We start from the raw sequence: 18,289 nt of genomic DNA, 5'->3' as shown, positions 1-18,289 counted from the left end.
AGACGCAGCGACGCCGTCTGCCGAGTTCATTTATAATCGAGGACCAGCACGAAGAAGCTCGTGAAGGGATGCACGCACCCCGCGCCACGTGACAGGACTGCCCCATTCATCACAACCCTTGCGCCAGGGTGGGTGGAATAAACGCACGTACTTGTCTGGGCGATAAATCACGTCGGTCTGGCCGGGGGTGGCGGGATCAGGGTTAATGCAGCTTCGGCGCTGGATCTCTCGCCGCCATGCGGGTGGATCGAGCCGGGCGCTTCGGCACCACTCGGAGGCCTGGCGTCCTACTGCACTGGACTCAAACCCAGCCTAGCATGCTAGACATGCTCTCAAACTGAAAATATTGGACTAGTATGTTCACATTTTGACGTGATAAACGTCTTATTGATCGATGAACGCCGGCTGCACGCACGAAAAAGCACGACTCATTGTCACGTTCCGCCTGAGCCGAGCGTGCAAGAACCTGCCAACCACACCGCGCGAGAAAATCTTCTGTAATATCAAACAGGTTAAGGCGGCTTTTTTAAAAGCTGCAATTTAAAAAAAAAATTTATATGACGTTATCACGTAAAATTATCGTCCGTGAACCGACTTTACAGACAATCCCCTTTTTTTATATATAGAAAAAAAGTGATGAGGCTAGACTCAACGTCCGTCCGAATAAACTTTCAGCAAATACATGTTACGGAATAAATTGCCTTTTATTAGCCATCGCTGTGTGCATACGCAGAATAAATTGTCAACAGGCACTGTCAGAATAAATTGTCAACAGGCACTGTTATAAAGCTAAGGATATTATCAGAAATATTGAAAAAAAAAAAATCTGTGTTGTAGCCGTGTCCTTGGCGAATAATTCACCGACGTTTCGGTGTCAACCCAGAAACCAAGCTACTTCAGACATTGAAAGCCTGCGAACATTATTGAACTTCAAAATTGTTGACATTATTTTTGTAAATACTACTTAAAAGAGAATTTATGTTTGTTTCGTCACATGCCACCATTGTATTTTTTATTATTATTTAGTTATTGTAGGCCTACAGAAAATGAAAGAAAACTATTGCTAGTCTGTGCCTGGGTTCGGTTGAAGGAGTTGCAGTCGGCTAGTGCGAGGGCGCAAGGTGACCCAAGGTCGACGGGCTTGCACCGGCCGGGACAGGAACACTGCCCCAAGAGAGGCGCGGGACCCAAGGTCGACGGGCTTGCACCGGCCGGGACAGGAACACTGCCCCAAGAGAGGCGCGGGACCCAAGGTCGACGGGCTTGCACCGGCCGGGACAGGAACACTGCCCCAAGAGAGGCGCGGGACCCAAGGTCGACGGGCTTGCACCGGCCGGGACAGGAACACTGCCCCAAGAGAGGCGCGGGACCCAAGGTCGACGGGCTTGCACCGGCCGGGACAGGAACACTGCCCCAAGAGAGGCGCGGGACCCAAGGTCGACGGGCTTGCACCGGCCGGGACAGGAACACTGCCCCAAGAGAGGCGCGGGACCCAAGGTCGACGGGCTTGCACCGGACGGGACAGGAACACTGCCCCAAGAGAGGCGCGGGACCCAAGGTCGACGGGCTTGCACCGGCCGGGACAGGAACACTGCCCCAAGAGAGGCGCGGGACCCAAGGTCGACGGGCTTGCACCGGCCGGGACAGGAACACTGCCCCAAGAGAGGCGCGGGACCCAAGGTCGACGGGCTTGCACCGGCCGGGACAGGAACACTGCCCCAAGAGAGGCACGGGACCCAAGGTCGACGGGCTTGCACCGGCCGGGACAGGAACACTGCCCCAAGAGAGGCGCGGGACCCAAGGTCGACGGGCTTGCACCGGCCGGGACAGGAACACTGCCCCAAGAGAGGCGCGGGACCCAAGGTCGACGGGCTTGCACCGGCCGGGACAGGAACACTGCCCCAAGAGAGGCGCGGGACCCAAGGTCGACGGGCTTGCACCGGCCGGGACAGGAACACTGCCCCAAGAGAGGCGCGGGACCCAAGGTCGACGGGCTTGCACCGGCCGGGACAGGAACACTGCCCCAAGAGAGGCGCGGGACCCAAGGACGACGGGCTTGCACCGGCCGGGACAGGAACACTGCCCCAAGAGAGGCGCGGGACCCAAGGTCGACGGGCTTGCACCGGCCGGGACAGGAACACTGCCCCAAGAGAGGCGCGGGACCCAAGGTCGACGGGCTTGCACCGGCCGGGACAGGAACACTGTCCCAAGAGAGGCGCGGGACCCAAGGTCGACGGGCTTGCACCGGCCGGGACAGGAACACTGCCCCAAGAGAGGCGCGGGACCCAAGGTCGACGGGCTTGCACCGGCCGGGACAGGAACACTGCCCCAAGAGAGGCGCGGGACCCAAGGTCGACGGGCTTGCACCGGCCGGGACAGGAACACTGCCCCAAGAGAGGCGCGGGACCCAAGGTCGACGGGCTTGCACCGGCCGGGACAGGAACACTGCCCCAAGAGAGGCGCGGGACCCAAGGTCGACGGGCTTGCACCGGCCGGGACAGGAACACTGCCCCAAGAGAGGCGCGGGACCCAAGGTCGACGGGCTTGCACCGGCCGGGACAGGAACACTGCCCCAAGAGAGGCGCGGGACCCAAGGTCGACGGGCTTGCACCGGCCGGGACAGGAACACTGCCCCAAGAGAGGCGCGGGACCCAAGGTCGACGGGCTTGCACCGGCCGGGACAGGAACACTGCCCCAAGAGAGGCGCGGGACCCAAGGTCGACGGGCTTGCACCGGCCGGGACAGGAACACTGTCCCAAGAGAGGCGCGGGACCCAAGGTCGACGGGCTTGCACCGGCCGGGACAGGAACACTGCCCCAAGAGAGGCGCGGGACCCAAGGTCGACGGGCTTGCACCGGCCGGGACAGGAACACTGCCCCAAGAGAGGCGCGGGACCCAAGGTCGACGGGCTTGCACCGGCCGGGACAGGAACACTGCCCCAAGAGAGGCGCGGGCAACCCTGCTCTCGGGGACACGACTGCACTCGCCGCCGATTCATCATATCTGCCATCCGGGGCAGTAAGTGTGGGCGAATCCAGAAACCCAAGTTTCTACAACTCGCTAAGTGCATTGTAATTCAGGTGCACCGCACACTGGTGAAGAATCATTTGAATCGACGGCGGGGGGGGGTGCGTGCCTTGTGGGATAGGTTCGGCACACGGGCCTGTGTGTAAGACTGCACTGTTCCAGGCAAGTGCTGAAAGCTGCACACGAGCACATCCTGGCAGCTTCTGACTAGTCTGTCTCACGCTTATATTGCAGGACAGAGCAACTGGCGACCATGTTTAAAACACTTACTATAACAATAATAATTATAGGCCTATGCATGTATATTTGTTTTTTGTTTAAACGACAGAAATCAGTCATTAACAAACCTTAACCTTACTGAGCTGATTTAACATTAAAAATGTAACAATCAAAATTTAACCAGAAAAAATTTTTTTTAACATGGCGTCGAATATATGCAGGCTATCAGTTTCGTGTGTCTACTGAGTGACGAACGCTGCGCTATCTCTACATTTCAATGTTAACTAAGGATTGTCAAAATTGTAATGCCAGCATTTTAACGTATTCAGTTAAGTTGTCATTTCTTTTAATGACTATAAATAACAAAAATTAAATTAAAGTTGTACTACTATAAAGTTATCACTTCACTTTATAAATAGTCGACTAAACAGTTCACGTGTAGATGACTCGTAATTAATTTTAAAAACTGGCGTTTAGTTATAAAGTTTAAATATAATTAACAAGTTTTCATATAAATAAACTGTAATCAAATGTCTATCATCAATTATATGAATCACCATAATTGTTTAGTCAATTGTAACATAACCTATTTTTACTGCACTCGCCGACAGCGTAACGGGACACAGCGTAACGGAACCATGTGCGTAATGGGACACTTTTTCGTGTGTGCAGCCGGCGTTCATCGATTTATTAGACGTTGTCACGTCAAAAAACGACTATACAAAAACTACAATATACCTCAGTGGCGTCTGTTTACGAAAATAATTTAATTACACGCCGAGGTTGGATGAGTAGTTCTGTTTCCGTATTACATTTTTTAACTCTCTTTAGAAGTGTACCTAAAAACTGATAAAACGCGTGTTTTCAGAATAATTTTTACGCGTGAAACTCCCGGTGCATTCTTGAAAGCACTCCAGGGAATGGCATCACGTCTACTGTAAGTTACGGTTACCGCTCGGATTTCTGTGCTTCCCACATTGATTCCCGCCTGTCCTTTCGTAGCGCCCCTTCACGCATCAAGTTGCGGCAGTCTCTTGTCGCATGGGGCGGCCATCCGGGCATTCGCTCCAGCGTCTTGCCGCAGGCCCATCATCAGGGACTTCGCACCATAACCACAGCCGCCCCATTGTTACACCGTCTCGATGGTGTTGTAGTCTCCCTCGGAGCTGGTGGACCGCATCGCCGGCATCGGGAGCTACGTCGTCTTGGAGCCGCATGTTCACCGCCGCAGCAAAGACTTCGCCACTGATGATGTGGGACACGTTGTGAAGTTGCACTCATGTGAAAAGCACCATAAACCTGATCTTCACATGTAAGTGTACACGAGTGTGTTCTGATGACTTGTAACTCTTAACTTTGTCACTTGTTGCAATAAATGATGTCTTTGCCATTGCCCTCCAAATAGGTTGGGCCCAAATTGGACTTTGGCCCTATCTCATTTTTGTGCACTCATGAATTCTGATAGCAAGACGGCGACCAATGCCAAATAATTTTTTCTTGTTCTTAGGGTCTCTAAGTTTCTTTTTCAGTTGATGCAACTGACCGATTGTACTTTCTGTTTATTGACCTATTTATGAACTGTTTTTTTTTTTCTTCAAATTTTTCCTGGAAATTTTTGTGAAGATTATTTTCTTTTTACAAACCTGTTTTGTACTGTATCATGTAAATTGTTGAAGCACGAAAAAAACTGGGATAGTTGGGGCGTGCCATTTTCCGTGCTGTCGTATGTTCAATGTAACCATGTAACCAGTTAAGATGATAAATAACCTACTTACTCACTCGGATCTCTCTAGTTTGTCGCACGCACAACGAGAAGACTGCGTTGCGCGCTGAAAGCACGCACTGGGAGTGTGTCTGGACGCGAGGAAGACCGCGTGCCAGAGAAAGCACTTCCTCTCGCCAAGGAGAAGCTCTCCCGAGGAGCGGCGAACCATTCCCTCCGAGGCAGAGGCAGCTTTCACCGCGCCCATTACACCCGCCACATAACTCCGCAACTGCACAGCATTCAACCATTCCTTCACCATCATCACCAACAGCATGTACGAATATTACCGGATTTGTTTCCACCACAACTCCGAAACTGCACAGCATTCAACCATTCCTTCACCATCATCACCAACAGCATGTACGAATATTACCGGATTTGTTTCCACCACATAACTCCGCAACTGCACAGCATTCAACCGTTCCTTCACCATCATCACCAACAGCATGTACGAATATTACCGGATTTGTTTCCACCACATAACTCCGCAACTGCACAGCATTCAACCATTCCTTCACCATCATCACCAACAGCATGTACGAATATTACCGGATTTGTTTCCACCACATAACTCCGCAACTGCACAGCATTCAACCATTCCTTCACCATCATCACCAACAGCATGTACGAATATTACCGGATTTGTTTCCACCACATAACTCCGCAACTGCACAGCATTCAACCATTCCTTCACCATCATCACCAACAGCATGTACGAATATTACCGGATTTGTTTCCACCACAACTCCGAAACTGCACAGCATTCAACCATTCCTTCACCATCATCACCAACAGCATGTACGAATATTACCGGATTTGTTTCCACCACATAACTCCGCAACTGCACAGCATTCAACCATTCCTTCACCATCATCACCAACAGCATGTACGAATATTACCGGATTTGTTTCCACCACATAACTCCGCAACTGCACAGCATTCAACCATTCCTTCACCATCATCACCAACAGCATGTACGAATATTACCGGATTTGTTTCCACCACATAACTCCGCAACTGCACAGCATTCAACCATTCCTTCACCATCATCACCAACAGCATGTACGAATATTACCGGATTTGTTTCCACCACATAACTCCGCAACTGCACAGCATTCAACCATTCCTTCACCATCATCACCAACAGCATGTACGAATATTACCGGATTTGTTTCCACCACATAACTCCGCAACTGCACAGCATTCAACCATTCCTTCACCATCATCACCAACAGCATGTACGAATATTACCGGATTTGTTTCCACCACATAACTCCGCAACTGCACAGCATTCAACCATTCCTTCACCATCATCACCAACAGCATGTACGAATATTACCGGATTTGTTTCCACCACAACTCCGAAACTGCACAGCATTCAACCATTCCTTCACCATCATCACCAACAGCATGTACGAATATTACCGGATTTGTTTCTGGCATATAGTTGAAGCACGAAATTTCTTTAAGCATGTTAATGATTCATGGTTCTGGGCTCCTAGGGAAAAAAAAGTTAAAAAGTTGCCAAAATAGTATCAAGTCAACGGTCTGCTAACAGAAAGATTCTGATCCCGTGGTGTTAGTAGTAAAAGTCAGCAGGAACCGTTTATACGACATACTGGTGGTCTTAATAAAATAAAGTAATATTTTTTTTCAAAACCCTATAGGGGAAAAAAGAGTACACTTCAAAAATTGATGTAATCTTTTCCCCTGGCAACCTAGAATTATTGTAATCGTTGGCGGATGTTGTCATAATTAAGCTTAAATGTGTTCTGGGAAGGGACAACTTCAGCAGCCACCTGCCGAGAGAGAAGAGCGGGGGTCAGTGGGAGAATCGAGAGACGTGTATCGATACTAAGTCGACCAGCTGGTCGACCGCGCGAGGCGTGCAGCTATTCGGAGCGGTAGCCAGTCCTTGCACTTGGCCGGCTGCCTCGCGACACAGCCGCTTGCATCACGTCTAAATGCCTACCACGCATTTGTACACATTTCAAATATTAATTCTAAATATATCGGGAGCACGCACACCGCTGTATATAAGTTCCAATAAGAACGAAAGCACGGTTCCTTCATACCAAGGCCGCAAAACTGTAGGACTCAAGAGGGACCGCGCGGCCAGAGTTCAGCGAGTTGGTTTTAACCGACACCTCGGTATACGGTGTTTGCATGTCATATACTGCCCATATTTCGGGCTATGTGCATACAATAAGCACAAAACTTTTAAAATATACTAATCGTTTTCCATAAAACATAGTTTTGACATTTACGTTTATCAACCTCATTTCACAGTAACGATTTTGTAAGCTACAGCCCCCCCCCCCCCCCTCCAAGTATTTATGACCATGCTTCATACGTTCCTTTTTATCCTCTCAGGAGAACGACACAGATTTTATTTCAAAGCAGCGACGTGCTAACGTCGAATTCGCTTTTTATTTTGTATTCTGACGTTTAGTTAAACATTTATATATATTTAAAATAAGCATTTTTATTGCAGTCTAAGTTATAAGATACGCATTTTATAACACTTGATTCACATTTACAGATTCACTATTAGACTAACAAACGATTTTACATAAAAATTTAATCGATAAAATAAGCTATTCGCAGGTGGCGAAAGTGGACGTGACGTGACAATGTCACCCAGCGAGTGACAGGCAGCAGGCGACAGGACACAGCGTCAGAGCTGTCGAGTGAAAGGCGCGCGGTCAGGAAAATACTGTCGCCACACCAACCACATCCTCACATTACCGCTGGCTGCAGCGGTTACATCCTCGTCCATGCTGATAGACTGTACTAACGCTTTATGCATTTAAATTGACGTTTTCCAATCCACTAAAGTAAATCAAAAACATTCACACAAAAAATGTTAAAAAAAACCACAAACTACGTAGTCAGTAGAGACCCTGCAGTACTCAATAAGCCATGAGAAAAAATGCAGTATTTTTTTTCCCCCGTTTTAAATTGTTCGTCCAAAGTTTTATTTTTACACGATGATCATTATTTTTCGGTCGCTATTTGTCTTCTATCGCTGCCATAGGCGTGCCTACAAGGGGGGGGGGGGGGGCAGGTGGACCATGGCCCCCCCCCCTAATGTAATCACTCAGATCGGCATTTTCTCTAATGCGTTCGTTAATATTCGTATATTCCTGGCACTGTGACACTTCAAACTGTTTTTCAGTGTTGCAGCGTGCTAATTAACGATATTTTTAAACATTTTATCGTTCTGGAAATACAGCCGCTTTAGTTTATTTAAAACACGAGGTCATGGCCAAGCAAAAAAAAAAAAAAAGAGGTTTGTTAAAGTTCTGTTGTCTGAATTTCAGTGTTTGCATTCACTAAAAAGAAGTTCATTTCAAGGTAGATATGGACCAATCTATTGGAAAATTCGAGGGAGGGAAAATGGGTAAGTATCCTTTAAACATTGTCTATGGAAAAAAATAAAACATTTTCAAGATTGTTAAAATTATATGGATACAAATATTAACTAGTAAACATATCTCGTTGATACTGCACAAAAATATAAACACGGCAATGAGTGAATGTATTTAGGCTATTTAACATTCTAAATTCAGCTTCTGATTTAAAAATTTAGCAGGGCCCCCTAATGGAAATGTTTGGGCACGCCTATGATCGCTGCTATTCCTTCGATCAGAATTTGCTGTACTTTTCATTTATTGTGAACGTAGTTGGTGTTTTGAGTTGTGCGTTAGCATCTGATATTTGTCACACGTGTGCTGCACTGGGACACTATACTCTTGTCTTGAGACCCGGGCAAATTCCCTGGACCCCACGATTCCTCGCCAACAGCTGCAGAACACCGTCAGCTAATGGTAAGGGCGTGCCGAGGGTAGCAACTAAACCCATGGCAAATATATGCATAGGTGCGAATTTGCGGGAAAAGGTGCAATAAAGAGCAAATTACCTCTTCCCTATAAATAAAAAAATTCCCAGATACAATGAAATAAACTTCGTCCTCACTAGCTAAGGTGCTAAGATACTATGAAGAACGTTGACGGACAGAATCTGCAGCATTGCCGAAGAGTAATGTGAGAAAGCAGATATGTCAGTTGTGTGATACACAGCGCATTATATTTCATTATATTATATTTTATTGCATGGCACATTGTATTTCTTTTTTGTTCAGTTACTGCCCAGATAGTGAATTTCTCACGCAGTTTTATAATTTTGAGCTGCACTCGTTTGCATTATGTTTGTATTTGCTTGAAATTATGGCCATGGGCATAGCGGAGCTGGGTGAAGGTGATACACATGCATTTGCAGTAGCGCACTTCATTCAGTCAGCGACCAGGCTTCCGCCCAGCTGATGCCAGTCCCAGGTGAGACTTGCAATCGTAGCTTGCCTAGGTATTAAAAAAACCCACGCGCTGCGCACTTTTCTGGCTTGTTTTTTTTTTTGCGGGCGTCATCTTGCATAACCCGGCCGGCAGTGACGTCACACGACAGGTGGCCTGCTGCGTCAGCATCGCTCCTCGCGCACATGACCGTGAACTGCCTTGGCTCAGCTGCCTGTCCATGCAGCACGCTGCATGTACCTCATCTGCCGTTACACTGCACAGCTGCGCGCGCGACTAACAAAGATACATATCTTGTATCGAACACTGGAAGTATTGTGCAGTTTTTCGAAGGTTTAAATTTTGTTTTGTAATATATGTTAATATTGTTGCCTAAAATAAGACCACATATCACACATTAAGGCACATCAGTAGCCTACATTGAAGTGGTTAGAGCAGTATTAGAGTTGAATTAATTTTAGCATATATATATATATATATATATATATATATATTACACCTATACCTACACACGCATAAAATTAACATGTGATACTTCGACGAACTGGCTCATTTACTAGGTGATTTAAACTAACTTTAAACAATTTCTTACTGGTAATGGTAATGACAATATTTACGTAACTCAACCCTTAAGAATAAATGCTTAAGATTCTGACAATAAATTCAACAAATTTATTTTCAGACACCTAACGCCTGATTTTAAATCGGATACCTGAAAATATACAGCCGTTAAAGGCTTTTAATCGAAATCCACATTACTAACTATTAAGATTTTGTTGGTAGCGTGATTCGATTACGTACGATTCGTACGCAGCATTTCATTTTGAAATTGATAGAACCACTTTGCGCGCTGTGTGCTTTCAATTTTTTTTTTTCTTTATTTGGTGGGAATTATAATTTTTTTTTTTTTTTCAGGATTTCGGAGAGAAAAAAAAAGGGTATTTTCTACCTCCCGCAAAGAAAAAAATTCAATCGTGCGTTCGCCATTGTTCAGATCGTTTAATATAAAAATGTGAACAGTTGTTCCGTGGCGGTGTTGCGCGCGGCGGAGAGATAGCGGCGAGCGGCTCTCGCCGTCCTATATTTACGGCGCGCCGCCATTGGCCGAGGCGCGATCGTACGATGACGCGCGGCAGCCGCGTGCTGACGTAGCCAGGTGAGGGAGGTAGGGGAGGGGCCGGGGGCTCGGCCGTGACGGCAACACGTGACCGCAAGGCCGACAGCCGGGGAATGCCTGGTCGCAGCGCTGAGTCCGCCGAGCACCTGCTGTATGTCCGCCGGCACAGCGGGATCCACCAGTGCGTTCATCATACCTCGTCAACCCATTCAAGGGCGTTTTATCACTACTTATTAAATATATTGCCTATATTGGCGGTTAAGTTAAGGCGACACGCCTTTTCTTACTCTTAACCAGGGTGGAATTATTTTTACGAAATAAGCAAAATTAGACGTGTGCAAATGTTAAGCGAAAAATATCTACTATATGCAGAAACGTATAAATTTTTTATTTGAAGTGAACTAAGTAGACAACCTCCACATATTTATATGTGCGACTCTTAAAAATGAAGTGTGGCGTCAAAGAAAAAAACATGCAAGCTGTAAAAAAGGCTTCTGGAAATGAAGTTTAATGACTTCATAACCACTACTGTATTTCGGAACCAGTCCAGTTTCCTTACTTTCCCCTGAATCTCGTGACCTGCAGGCATCCTGCTTATTTACATGTCACAACCTGAGAGTACACGAACAGTTCCGGATGTTAAGAGCTCGTGTGGTACGGGCCTAATTCCAGTGTCATAGAAAGGCACACCACAACAAACAGCCACTTACGTGTTTACCTAAAGTTTCTCCGCTGTAAGAGGGCGTGGGTGTGAAGGCACAACTGCAGGTCGTCACGCGAGGCCACGGTACAGTCCCGGAGCAGTACAGTCCGGGCAAAGGACGTCTCTTTCGCGGCATCGACCTCTCGAACATAACCATACCGACTTCTCATCAACGGCCTCGGTGGTCTGAATTAGAGCTTTGGTCTTCTTAACGACGGGTTTTATTGGTGTCGATAACATGAGCACTGAGCAACTCCATGTTCCCATATGCGACAGTCTCCCCCCCCCCCCCCCCCCCCCCGCGCTCAAAAGACATAATTCACGCAACAACCATACCAGTCAATTAGAATCTAAATTTCATCCTGAAAGTGTTCATATAACATCGATTCGTTCATAATGCCACGTAATAAACTTCTAACTGTTCAGCGCTGTTTTGAAATTATCTTTAGAGAGCTTTAACTACGGGTATTAACAGATGCAACACACACACTACAGCCTGCACAAGGCCAGGAAACACACGCCGAGTAAACTACCGCGGCACTTAACTCTGATTGGCTCTCGTTTAGATTTGAGCTGTGTAGACAGTTTTCGTGTTTTCTTCCAGTGGCCGCTTCCAAGAAGACGCTCCGCCGCGGAGCACAGAGTCTGCGGTCTGGTGGGGGCCCGCCCTGCGACCCACAAGCCCTCGCCACCCTGGCCCGCGCCCCCACCACGCACAGTTAAAACAAAAAACCTAACACTTCAATCACTACCGTGGCCATAAGTCAACTTGACCTGCGCTTATCGTATAACTGGTACGGTTTCCTGTATATTATATCAACAATGTACCAGTGATTTTCGTAATTTCAAACTCAACCTCAACCGAGCCCAGAAGCCCGGGCACTGGGGGTTGCTAACCCCCTCCCCCCCCCCCCCCAGGCCACCATGACACACACACTGGATGGCCCTGGCGTTTTATACTGTGCATATTCCCGAGCAAACCCTTGAAGGAAATGAGTTAGAGACTGCGGGTGGATTTAGAGTTTAGGCAAGTGCCTAAATAGTATTGAGGCATAGGGGGAACAAGTACTCCGCTGAATGCAAATAGGTACGCAAGAAGCGATACAACCGGCTGTTAAAATTACAATGCAATCGGAGTGAAAATGGAAAAGAAGGCAGTTTACAAATATCCATAAGAAACTCTCATAGTTGTTACTCGTCACTCAATGATACGGTAGGGGGGGGGGGAGGGGGGGAGGGAGTCCACGTTGCAATAATCTGAACACTGTCACGAGTGTGGAAATACACGTACGAAATAACAGCCCAATTAATTAGTTTTCTTTATAGGCAATGGTTACACTTTCAATTCAATTATAACTTTAATCACAATACACTGTCCCCACTGGGGTTCTGCTGGACGGTGGCTCTCTGCTGCTGTAGGTCCCGTCATGAGGGAACAATAGGGCCCGGGTGAAGAGGAGGGACGCGGCGGGCAGATTCGCGAGTCAATGGAGCGCTATTTACGGCGCGTAGTAAACACGCGTACACGCGCCACGGTGCGTTTCAAGGTCCCAGCACGGGGTCCGGAGGTCGACTACCTGCCGTGTCGGCGCCTTGCCTTCGACACTCAACCACACCAACATGCTCACTATACCAACATAACATCTTCCCATTCATTTCAAGTAACTATACAGCTTTAAAAAAAAAAAATGTTCGCAGTACCACCACTGGGTTTGAATTCTTGCCGGGCATTTATGCTTTGTGTTGTCCCATACCTAAATTAGTTCCTGAATAGGTACCCAGTTTTAAATGCACATTAATAAACATAAAAAAATAAATACATTCCAATTGTTTAATATTCAATTACATTTTAGACAGTTCAAAAATTTTTACTTTTTTTATAAGACATTAAAAATTAAGCACCAATTTACGTAAGACCGACAGTAAATAATCAGAATTGTTTCCAAAAACTTATTTCAGATGAGAAAAAATAACCATAGCCAAGGCGTTGTGCAAATGTATAATATTTTTGCTTCTATTATTAGAAACTTGTCCTGGGACCGAGGTGCGTGGCGAGAACCAACAACAAAGAGCCACAGTGCAATTCGCGGACAGCCAGTCGGGTCAGTGCGATCTGGGAGGTGTCTGGACCTGTGTTCCCGCCCTCGCCGACACCGCAGGCCTGTAGCACAGCCAGGTTCGCTCCTGCACAGAGCTGCGGTGCAGGATACCTCGAGGAGGGTAGTTATTCTGCCCCACGAAGCGCGACGCCGCCACAGCGCGCAGCACACAACCTGCTGCCAGGAGACGCCACACAGCAACAATGCACTACAGTTCAGGAGACCCTCCAAGACTGCACTGTGGTACCTACCAGTCTCAACTATAAGCCATCTTTTAAAATAACTTGCCTACCTTTTTTTTTTTAAATATAAATTGCCAAAGCTACGTGATTAAGAATTACAGCCGCATAAGTAGTAAAAAGAAATTTTTCCCTTAAAATATTGGATATTTAATTTTTATTTTTTAATTGTTCTCAATGTAACGGCTTTTTCAGGATTGCATTCCAAAAACCAGAACAGGATACATGAAAATTTGTAGAAACATTTAGTAATTTGGCGCAGAATGGCGATTTAACAAATTTTAACCAAAAAACCTGTAGTTAAAAAAATAATTATTTAGAACTATCATTAATTTGGCCTACCGCACGGTCATATTGACAGGTCCTACGTGATCAATACGGTATGCTAAGACTAAGGGCCTCTTGCAGTCGGGTAAATAAAAACTAAACAAAAACTTTGCAGGTTAATCAAATGGAGAGTGCCTCAAGTGACAACCGTGAATACCGGCCTTATAAACATTTTTTTAGTTCATGCAATTTATGTACGGTGTGCAAGTTTCGTGGGATACGTATTCAAAATAATGATCACAGGCTTTCGCGGCCATTGTCTGGAACTGCTTGGCAGAACTTCAGTAGGTAACTGTTACCCTGATGGCGACAGAAACGTCGGTGATATCTTCGCCTTCGACAACCTAGAAGCCAAGCAACTTCCTACATAAGCGCCCCCACGATGTGTGTACTTCATTTCCTCCACGGCTGTGTACTCACGAGATACAATATCGCCCGAGTGTCGTGTCCTCCAAAGGGGCGGGTGAATGGGGGGGAGTGACCCTCGACACGCGACCCGGCTCTTGGCACACGTCACCCCTCGCAACCACGCCTCCCACCAGGCGACCCCAGCACTCGCCTGCAAGCCATGCCCGTTTCACAGACTGTTCACGTCTCCACGTATTCCGATCACACGGCTCCAGGACACAGGCCAGTCTGCGCTGGGCAGCCTTCTTTTCACAGACGAGAGAGCTAAAACCCGAAGTTCATGTTTTTTCCGTATCTTTAATATAGCTATCCTAACCAAATCAACCGTCCACAATGTTTTAAAGTATTTATAATGTAGCTAACCTAACCTAATTGACCATTAGTATCCTTTTATCAACACCGCCAGATTTATTTACAATGAACAAAAAAAAACCGAAGATGTACGATCGGAGGTTTGGCTCTCTCGTCTGCGAAAAGAAGGCTGCCGCTCTGCGCTAGTTTACTATACGGTGATCGTCAAGTGATCAGTCGACGCCAATCTCAACTACGAGGTAACATGTCGACTTGAGACATGCTGAGAATACCCGCGAGACACAGCCAATAATCCTTGTCAAGTAGTCTGGCCGTTTCTGCCAATGGTCAGAAGGTTTGTCTGCCTGGCGTCACAATTTTTTATTCGCGAAATGTTTTCAGATACAAAAAAATCTTATTATAACCCAAAAGCCTAAACAACTATAATTTTAACTATTGCAATTTTTAAGAACCATATCTACATAAAAAAAATATAAAAGTTCATACAAATACCTTAAAATATTTTGATTGACTTAAAAAGCTTCTTAGTTACCTACGTTCTGAGATTTTACGCAAAGAGAACTACTCGAAAGTTTCCTAAGAGTTCAAACTAACCTGAATGGTTTCTACGATCATTTATAAGTTTGGCGACTTTCCGACATTACTTCTGGTTCAGGTAAATGTTCTCACCTAAACTGTGAATGCAGTGTGACGCTAGAATCTCAGAGTGCGCTGGGTGGCTACGGCCGACTTATGCACTGGGATCAATAGAAGGTTCGCCTTTACTACCGTCGCACCAGGTCGCTTGGAATGACTGCGTTAACCTCGCAATTTTTAACACAGCAATTTTTTTTCTTTACAAATCTGTGACAAAAACTAACTTCTGGCGCACAACTCAGTAACAATTATTACGTATGCGTCATCTTCGTTATTTTGCAATGTATGAGAGCCATAAAATTCCGAAATGTTATTCAGAAACAATTGTGAGTCTCGCTAAATGCGATGTTCAACCTTAACGAGCCTGCTGATGTGGGTTCACGCACTCTAAAGTCATAAGCCTCAACGGGTGCATTAAGCACATTGATCAGCCTACAGTTATCCCCAACATCTGCGGCATAACGGTAGGAACATTATGTTCTACAAAATAAACTACTTCCTACAAAACCAAGATTTCCCTGCAGTGCTTGGCGAGAGAGTAAAGTTTCGCCGCTGACAGTCTAGGATAGAACTGGCCGGCGGACAGGAAGCCAGATAACGGACTTTACAGTTTTCCTTCTGCTAGCAAGCTTTCCTTCCATCCGATACTCATGCTTCAAACTTCAATCGCAGAGGCCACAGACATAACATGCTGGGTTCACAGCTGCACATTTTGATGTTCCATTCACAACGATCAACATTTGGGGGGGGGGGGGGGAGGGGGGGGAGATAACGAAATATCCAATGAGGATTAGGCGGGGTAAAATGAGTTTTGACGGTAAAAATAATTCAAGGGGGAAAATGGCAAAATTGCCAGGAATAAAATCAAAAATGAAACATTTCCCTCCCTTCCTATTGAACTACGCAAACACGTCCAAGATGACTTCTCAAACAGCACGCGTGCAACCGAATGGCCTGACGTACAGGACGTCACAGTCGCGAAGCACAGGAACATGGGTCGGCTGAGCACAGCCACCAACCCACTCGCATGCCTGGACGATGACGCGCGCCCGGGCTGACCGCCTGGACCAGTGATGCTGGGCGCTGCGTCATCGCAGTGACGAGAGGAGAGATTACCGGGGCCTTTGTGCGGCTGCGTCACCCAGGCCTAATCCCTCCGGCAGACACCGCGTGGTTGTCCGAGGGCTGAGGGCAGGGGGAGGCGAAGAGGAAGAAGAGTGGTTTCATAAAAATCCACCCCCAGCCCGGCGCGTCGCCGGTGTTTGCTCAGGACGTTCTCGAAAGCAATTTAGGAGCCTCCTTTTGTTAACCAAACAAAGGCCCGGCGGTAATATCCCGTCCTCGCCCCACCACTGCATCCAGCACGCGAGATGGATGGAGGCTGGAGCAAGTGAAGCCCGCAGCTATAGACCTGCTACAGCATACACCTCCTCACACATACAAAATAACAACTTGTTTTTTTATTGTTTCGTATCCGCAAAGCGTTCAGCGCTTCTCAGTTCTACGCAGAGAAATAAACAGACAGTACAATCGATTTTAGAAAATCTTAAGAATTACGGGAGTCAAAAGTTAACTTCTCCGAAAGTTATCAAACGGAAGAAACTTATTTTAGTAACATATATAAACAGATGCTTAGGGGAAAAAAAAAATAAGTGCATGTCACATTTACTAATGTTGGAGGGGGTAATTTACTGAATAGTTCTCATTACATCACGAAGTGGCCGTGTGTTTGGAGGCGGAAGCATTTCACATCAGCGAATGACGGGTTCGATGCCCCTCGGGTGCTTTCCGGATTTCCGCGTCGAACGTCGCGTTCACCAATGACCATCGTCGCTGCGGTCGACCAACCCGTCAAATCAAACAGCTCTTCTCTGGGTAACAACAGGGTAGTAATCGACAATATATTCCCATTGGGCAAGATATTAAACGAACACACGTGCGGAGTTGCGAAACGGTCAAACGCAGGCCTCGTATTCTGGAGGACCCGGGTTCGGACCCAAATGCGTTCTCCACGCAAATTCTGAGCTCCATGCCCCAACCCATTTTTTATACTTTTCACTTACCACTGCGAGGGGGGAGAGGACTTGTAGGGAGGGGGATTTCGACTCTAGCCTACTTTCAAGAGCTTCTCGATACATCACCAGCTGGCGTGGTTACGACATGCAAATTACCTTCACTCGTCAGGCCAAAATATAACAAAGAAAAAGCAAATTACAAACCGAATCATAAATTAAGATTGGTGCAATAGTAGGGTACGAGATATTTGACAAATCCTAAATTTAAAAAACAAAGACTACAAATAAGCAATTTTTATAAAGAGACTACAAATTGGCAATTTTTTTTAACGTAATTTAAAATTACAAAATAATCTGGCATCGACTTTTAAAACAATCAAACACTTTTTTAAAAAAAAATATTAGTATCTATCTCAAAAAGAGCAGCATGCGTATCTAAAAAAAAAAAAAATATATTATTTCGCAGTCAATGATTTTTAACTACAGCAAACTCACATTTCATGAATCTGCAAGAATCAAGAATGGTATTGTGCAAGTAGGGATTGTTATTTAGAATAAGGCTAATCGTATAACATAACTAACATTAAGTTCTGATAAATTAACAAATCTACAGCATGCGTTTTGTCAACTATAGCTACAAGCTTTAATTTAAAGCCCGTTAAAAAGTACGTTTACCCGTAAGTAGCAAACCAATTTAACCTCTCCAGGTACATAACCTAAGATCACCGACACCAACTACGAATAGTAGTCTATTAACATACCTGCTATTGTGAATCTGTCCATGTAGTTGATGAGGTTGACGAAACACAAGATTCCAACTGTAATTCCATTTCGCCACGAAGATGATACGGGGGTTGAAAAACACAGAAAGTTGACAGATGCATTTCGCCGCGAAGGTGTCTCACCACGCCTCCTACTCGAGTCGGTCGCATTAGACAAACGGTCATTTGGCATTAAAAGTTGCTGTGAATTATTAGAAGGAATGGTTTACCGGCTCCTCCATGCTTAACAAAGTTAGCGTGTGCTTCTCTCTAGGTAACTGCGTCGGCATCGGAGTCGGAAATACGCCAGCAAACACCCCTCCCGGCAACTTTCTCGTCCACAGTGGA

At 46.3% G+C, this 18,289-nt stretch overlaps 1 protein-coding gene across 3 annotated transcripts in view; it reads right to left on the bottom strand.

Annotated features, from left to right (window-relative positions):
• LOC134532494 (protein spinster) overlaps positions 1 to 18,288 on the bottom strand; it is a 72,712-nt gene extending 54,424 nt beyond the window's left edge. For 2 of the 3 annotated variants that reach the window (XM_063368932.1, XM_063368933.1), the window contains exon 1: positions 17,942 to 18,288. In XM_063368932.1, coding sequence (XP_063225002.1) covers positions 17,942 to 18,134 — 193 coding nt within the window. In that variant the 5' untranslated portion in view covers positions 18,135 to 18,288. The remainder of the gene's footprint in view (positions 1 to 17,941) is intronic. The other variant, XM_063368934.1, reaches the window with a different exon arrangement.
• Position 18,289: the final 1 nt, after the last annotated feature.

This window comes from Bacillus rossius, chromosome 6 (assembly GCF_032445375.1).
Source record: "Bacillus rossius redtenbacheri isolate Brsri chromosome 6, Brsri_v3, whole genome shotgun sequence".
NCBI classification, from domain to species: Eukaryota; Metazoa; Arthropoda; class Insecta; order Phasmatodea; family Bacillidae; genus Bacillus; species Bacillus rossius.
This window is presented reverse-complemented; position numbering and strand designations above follow the sequence as displayed.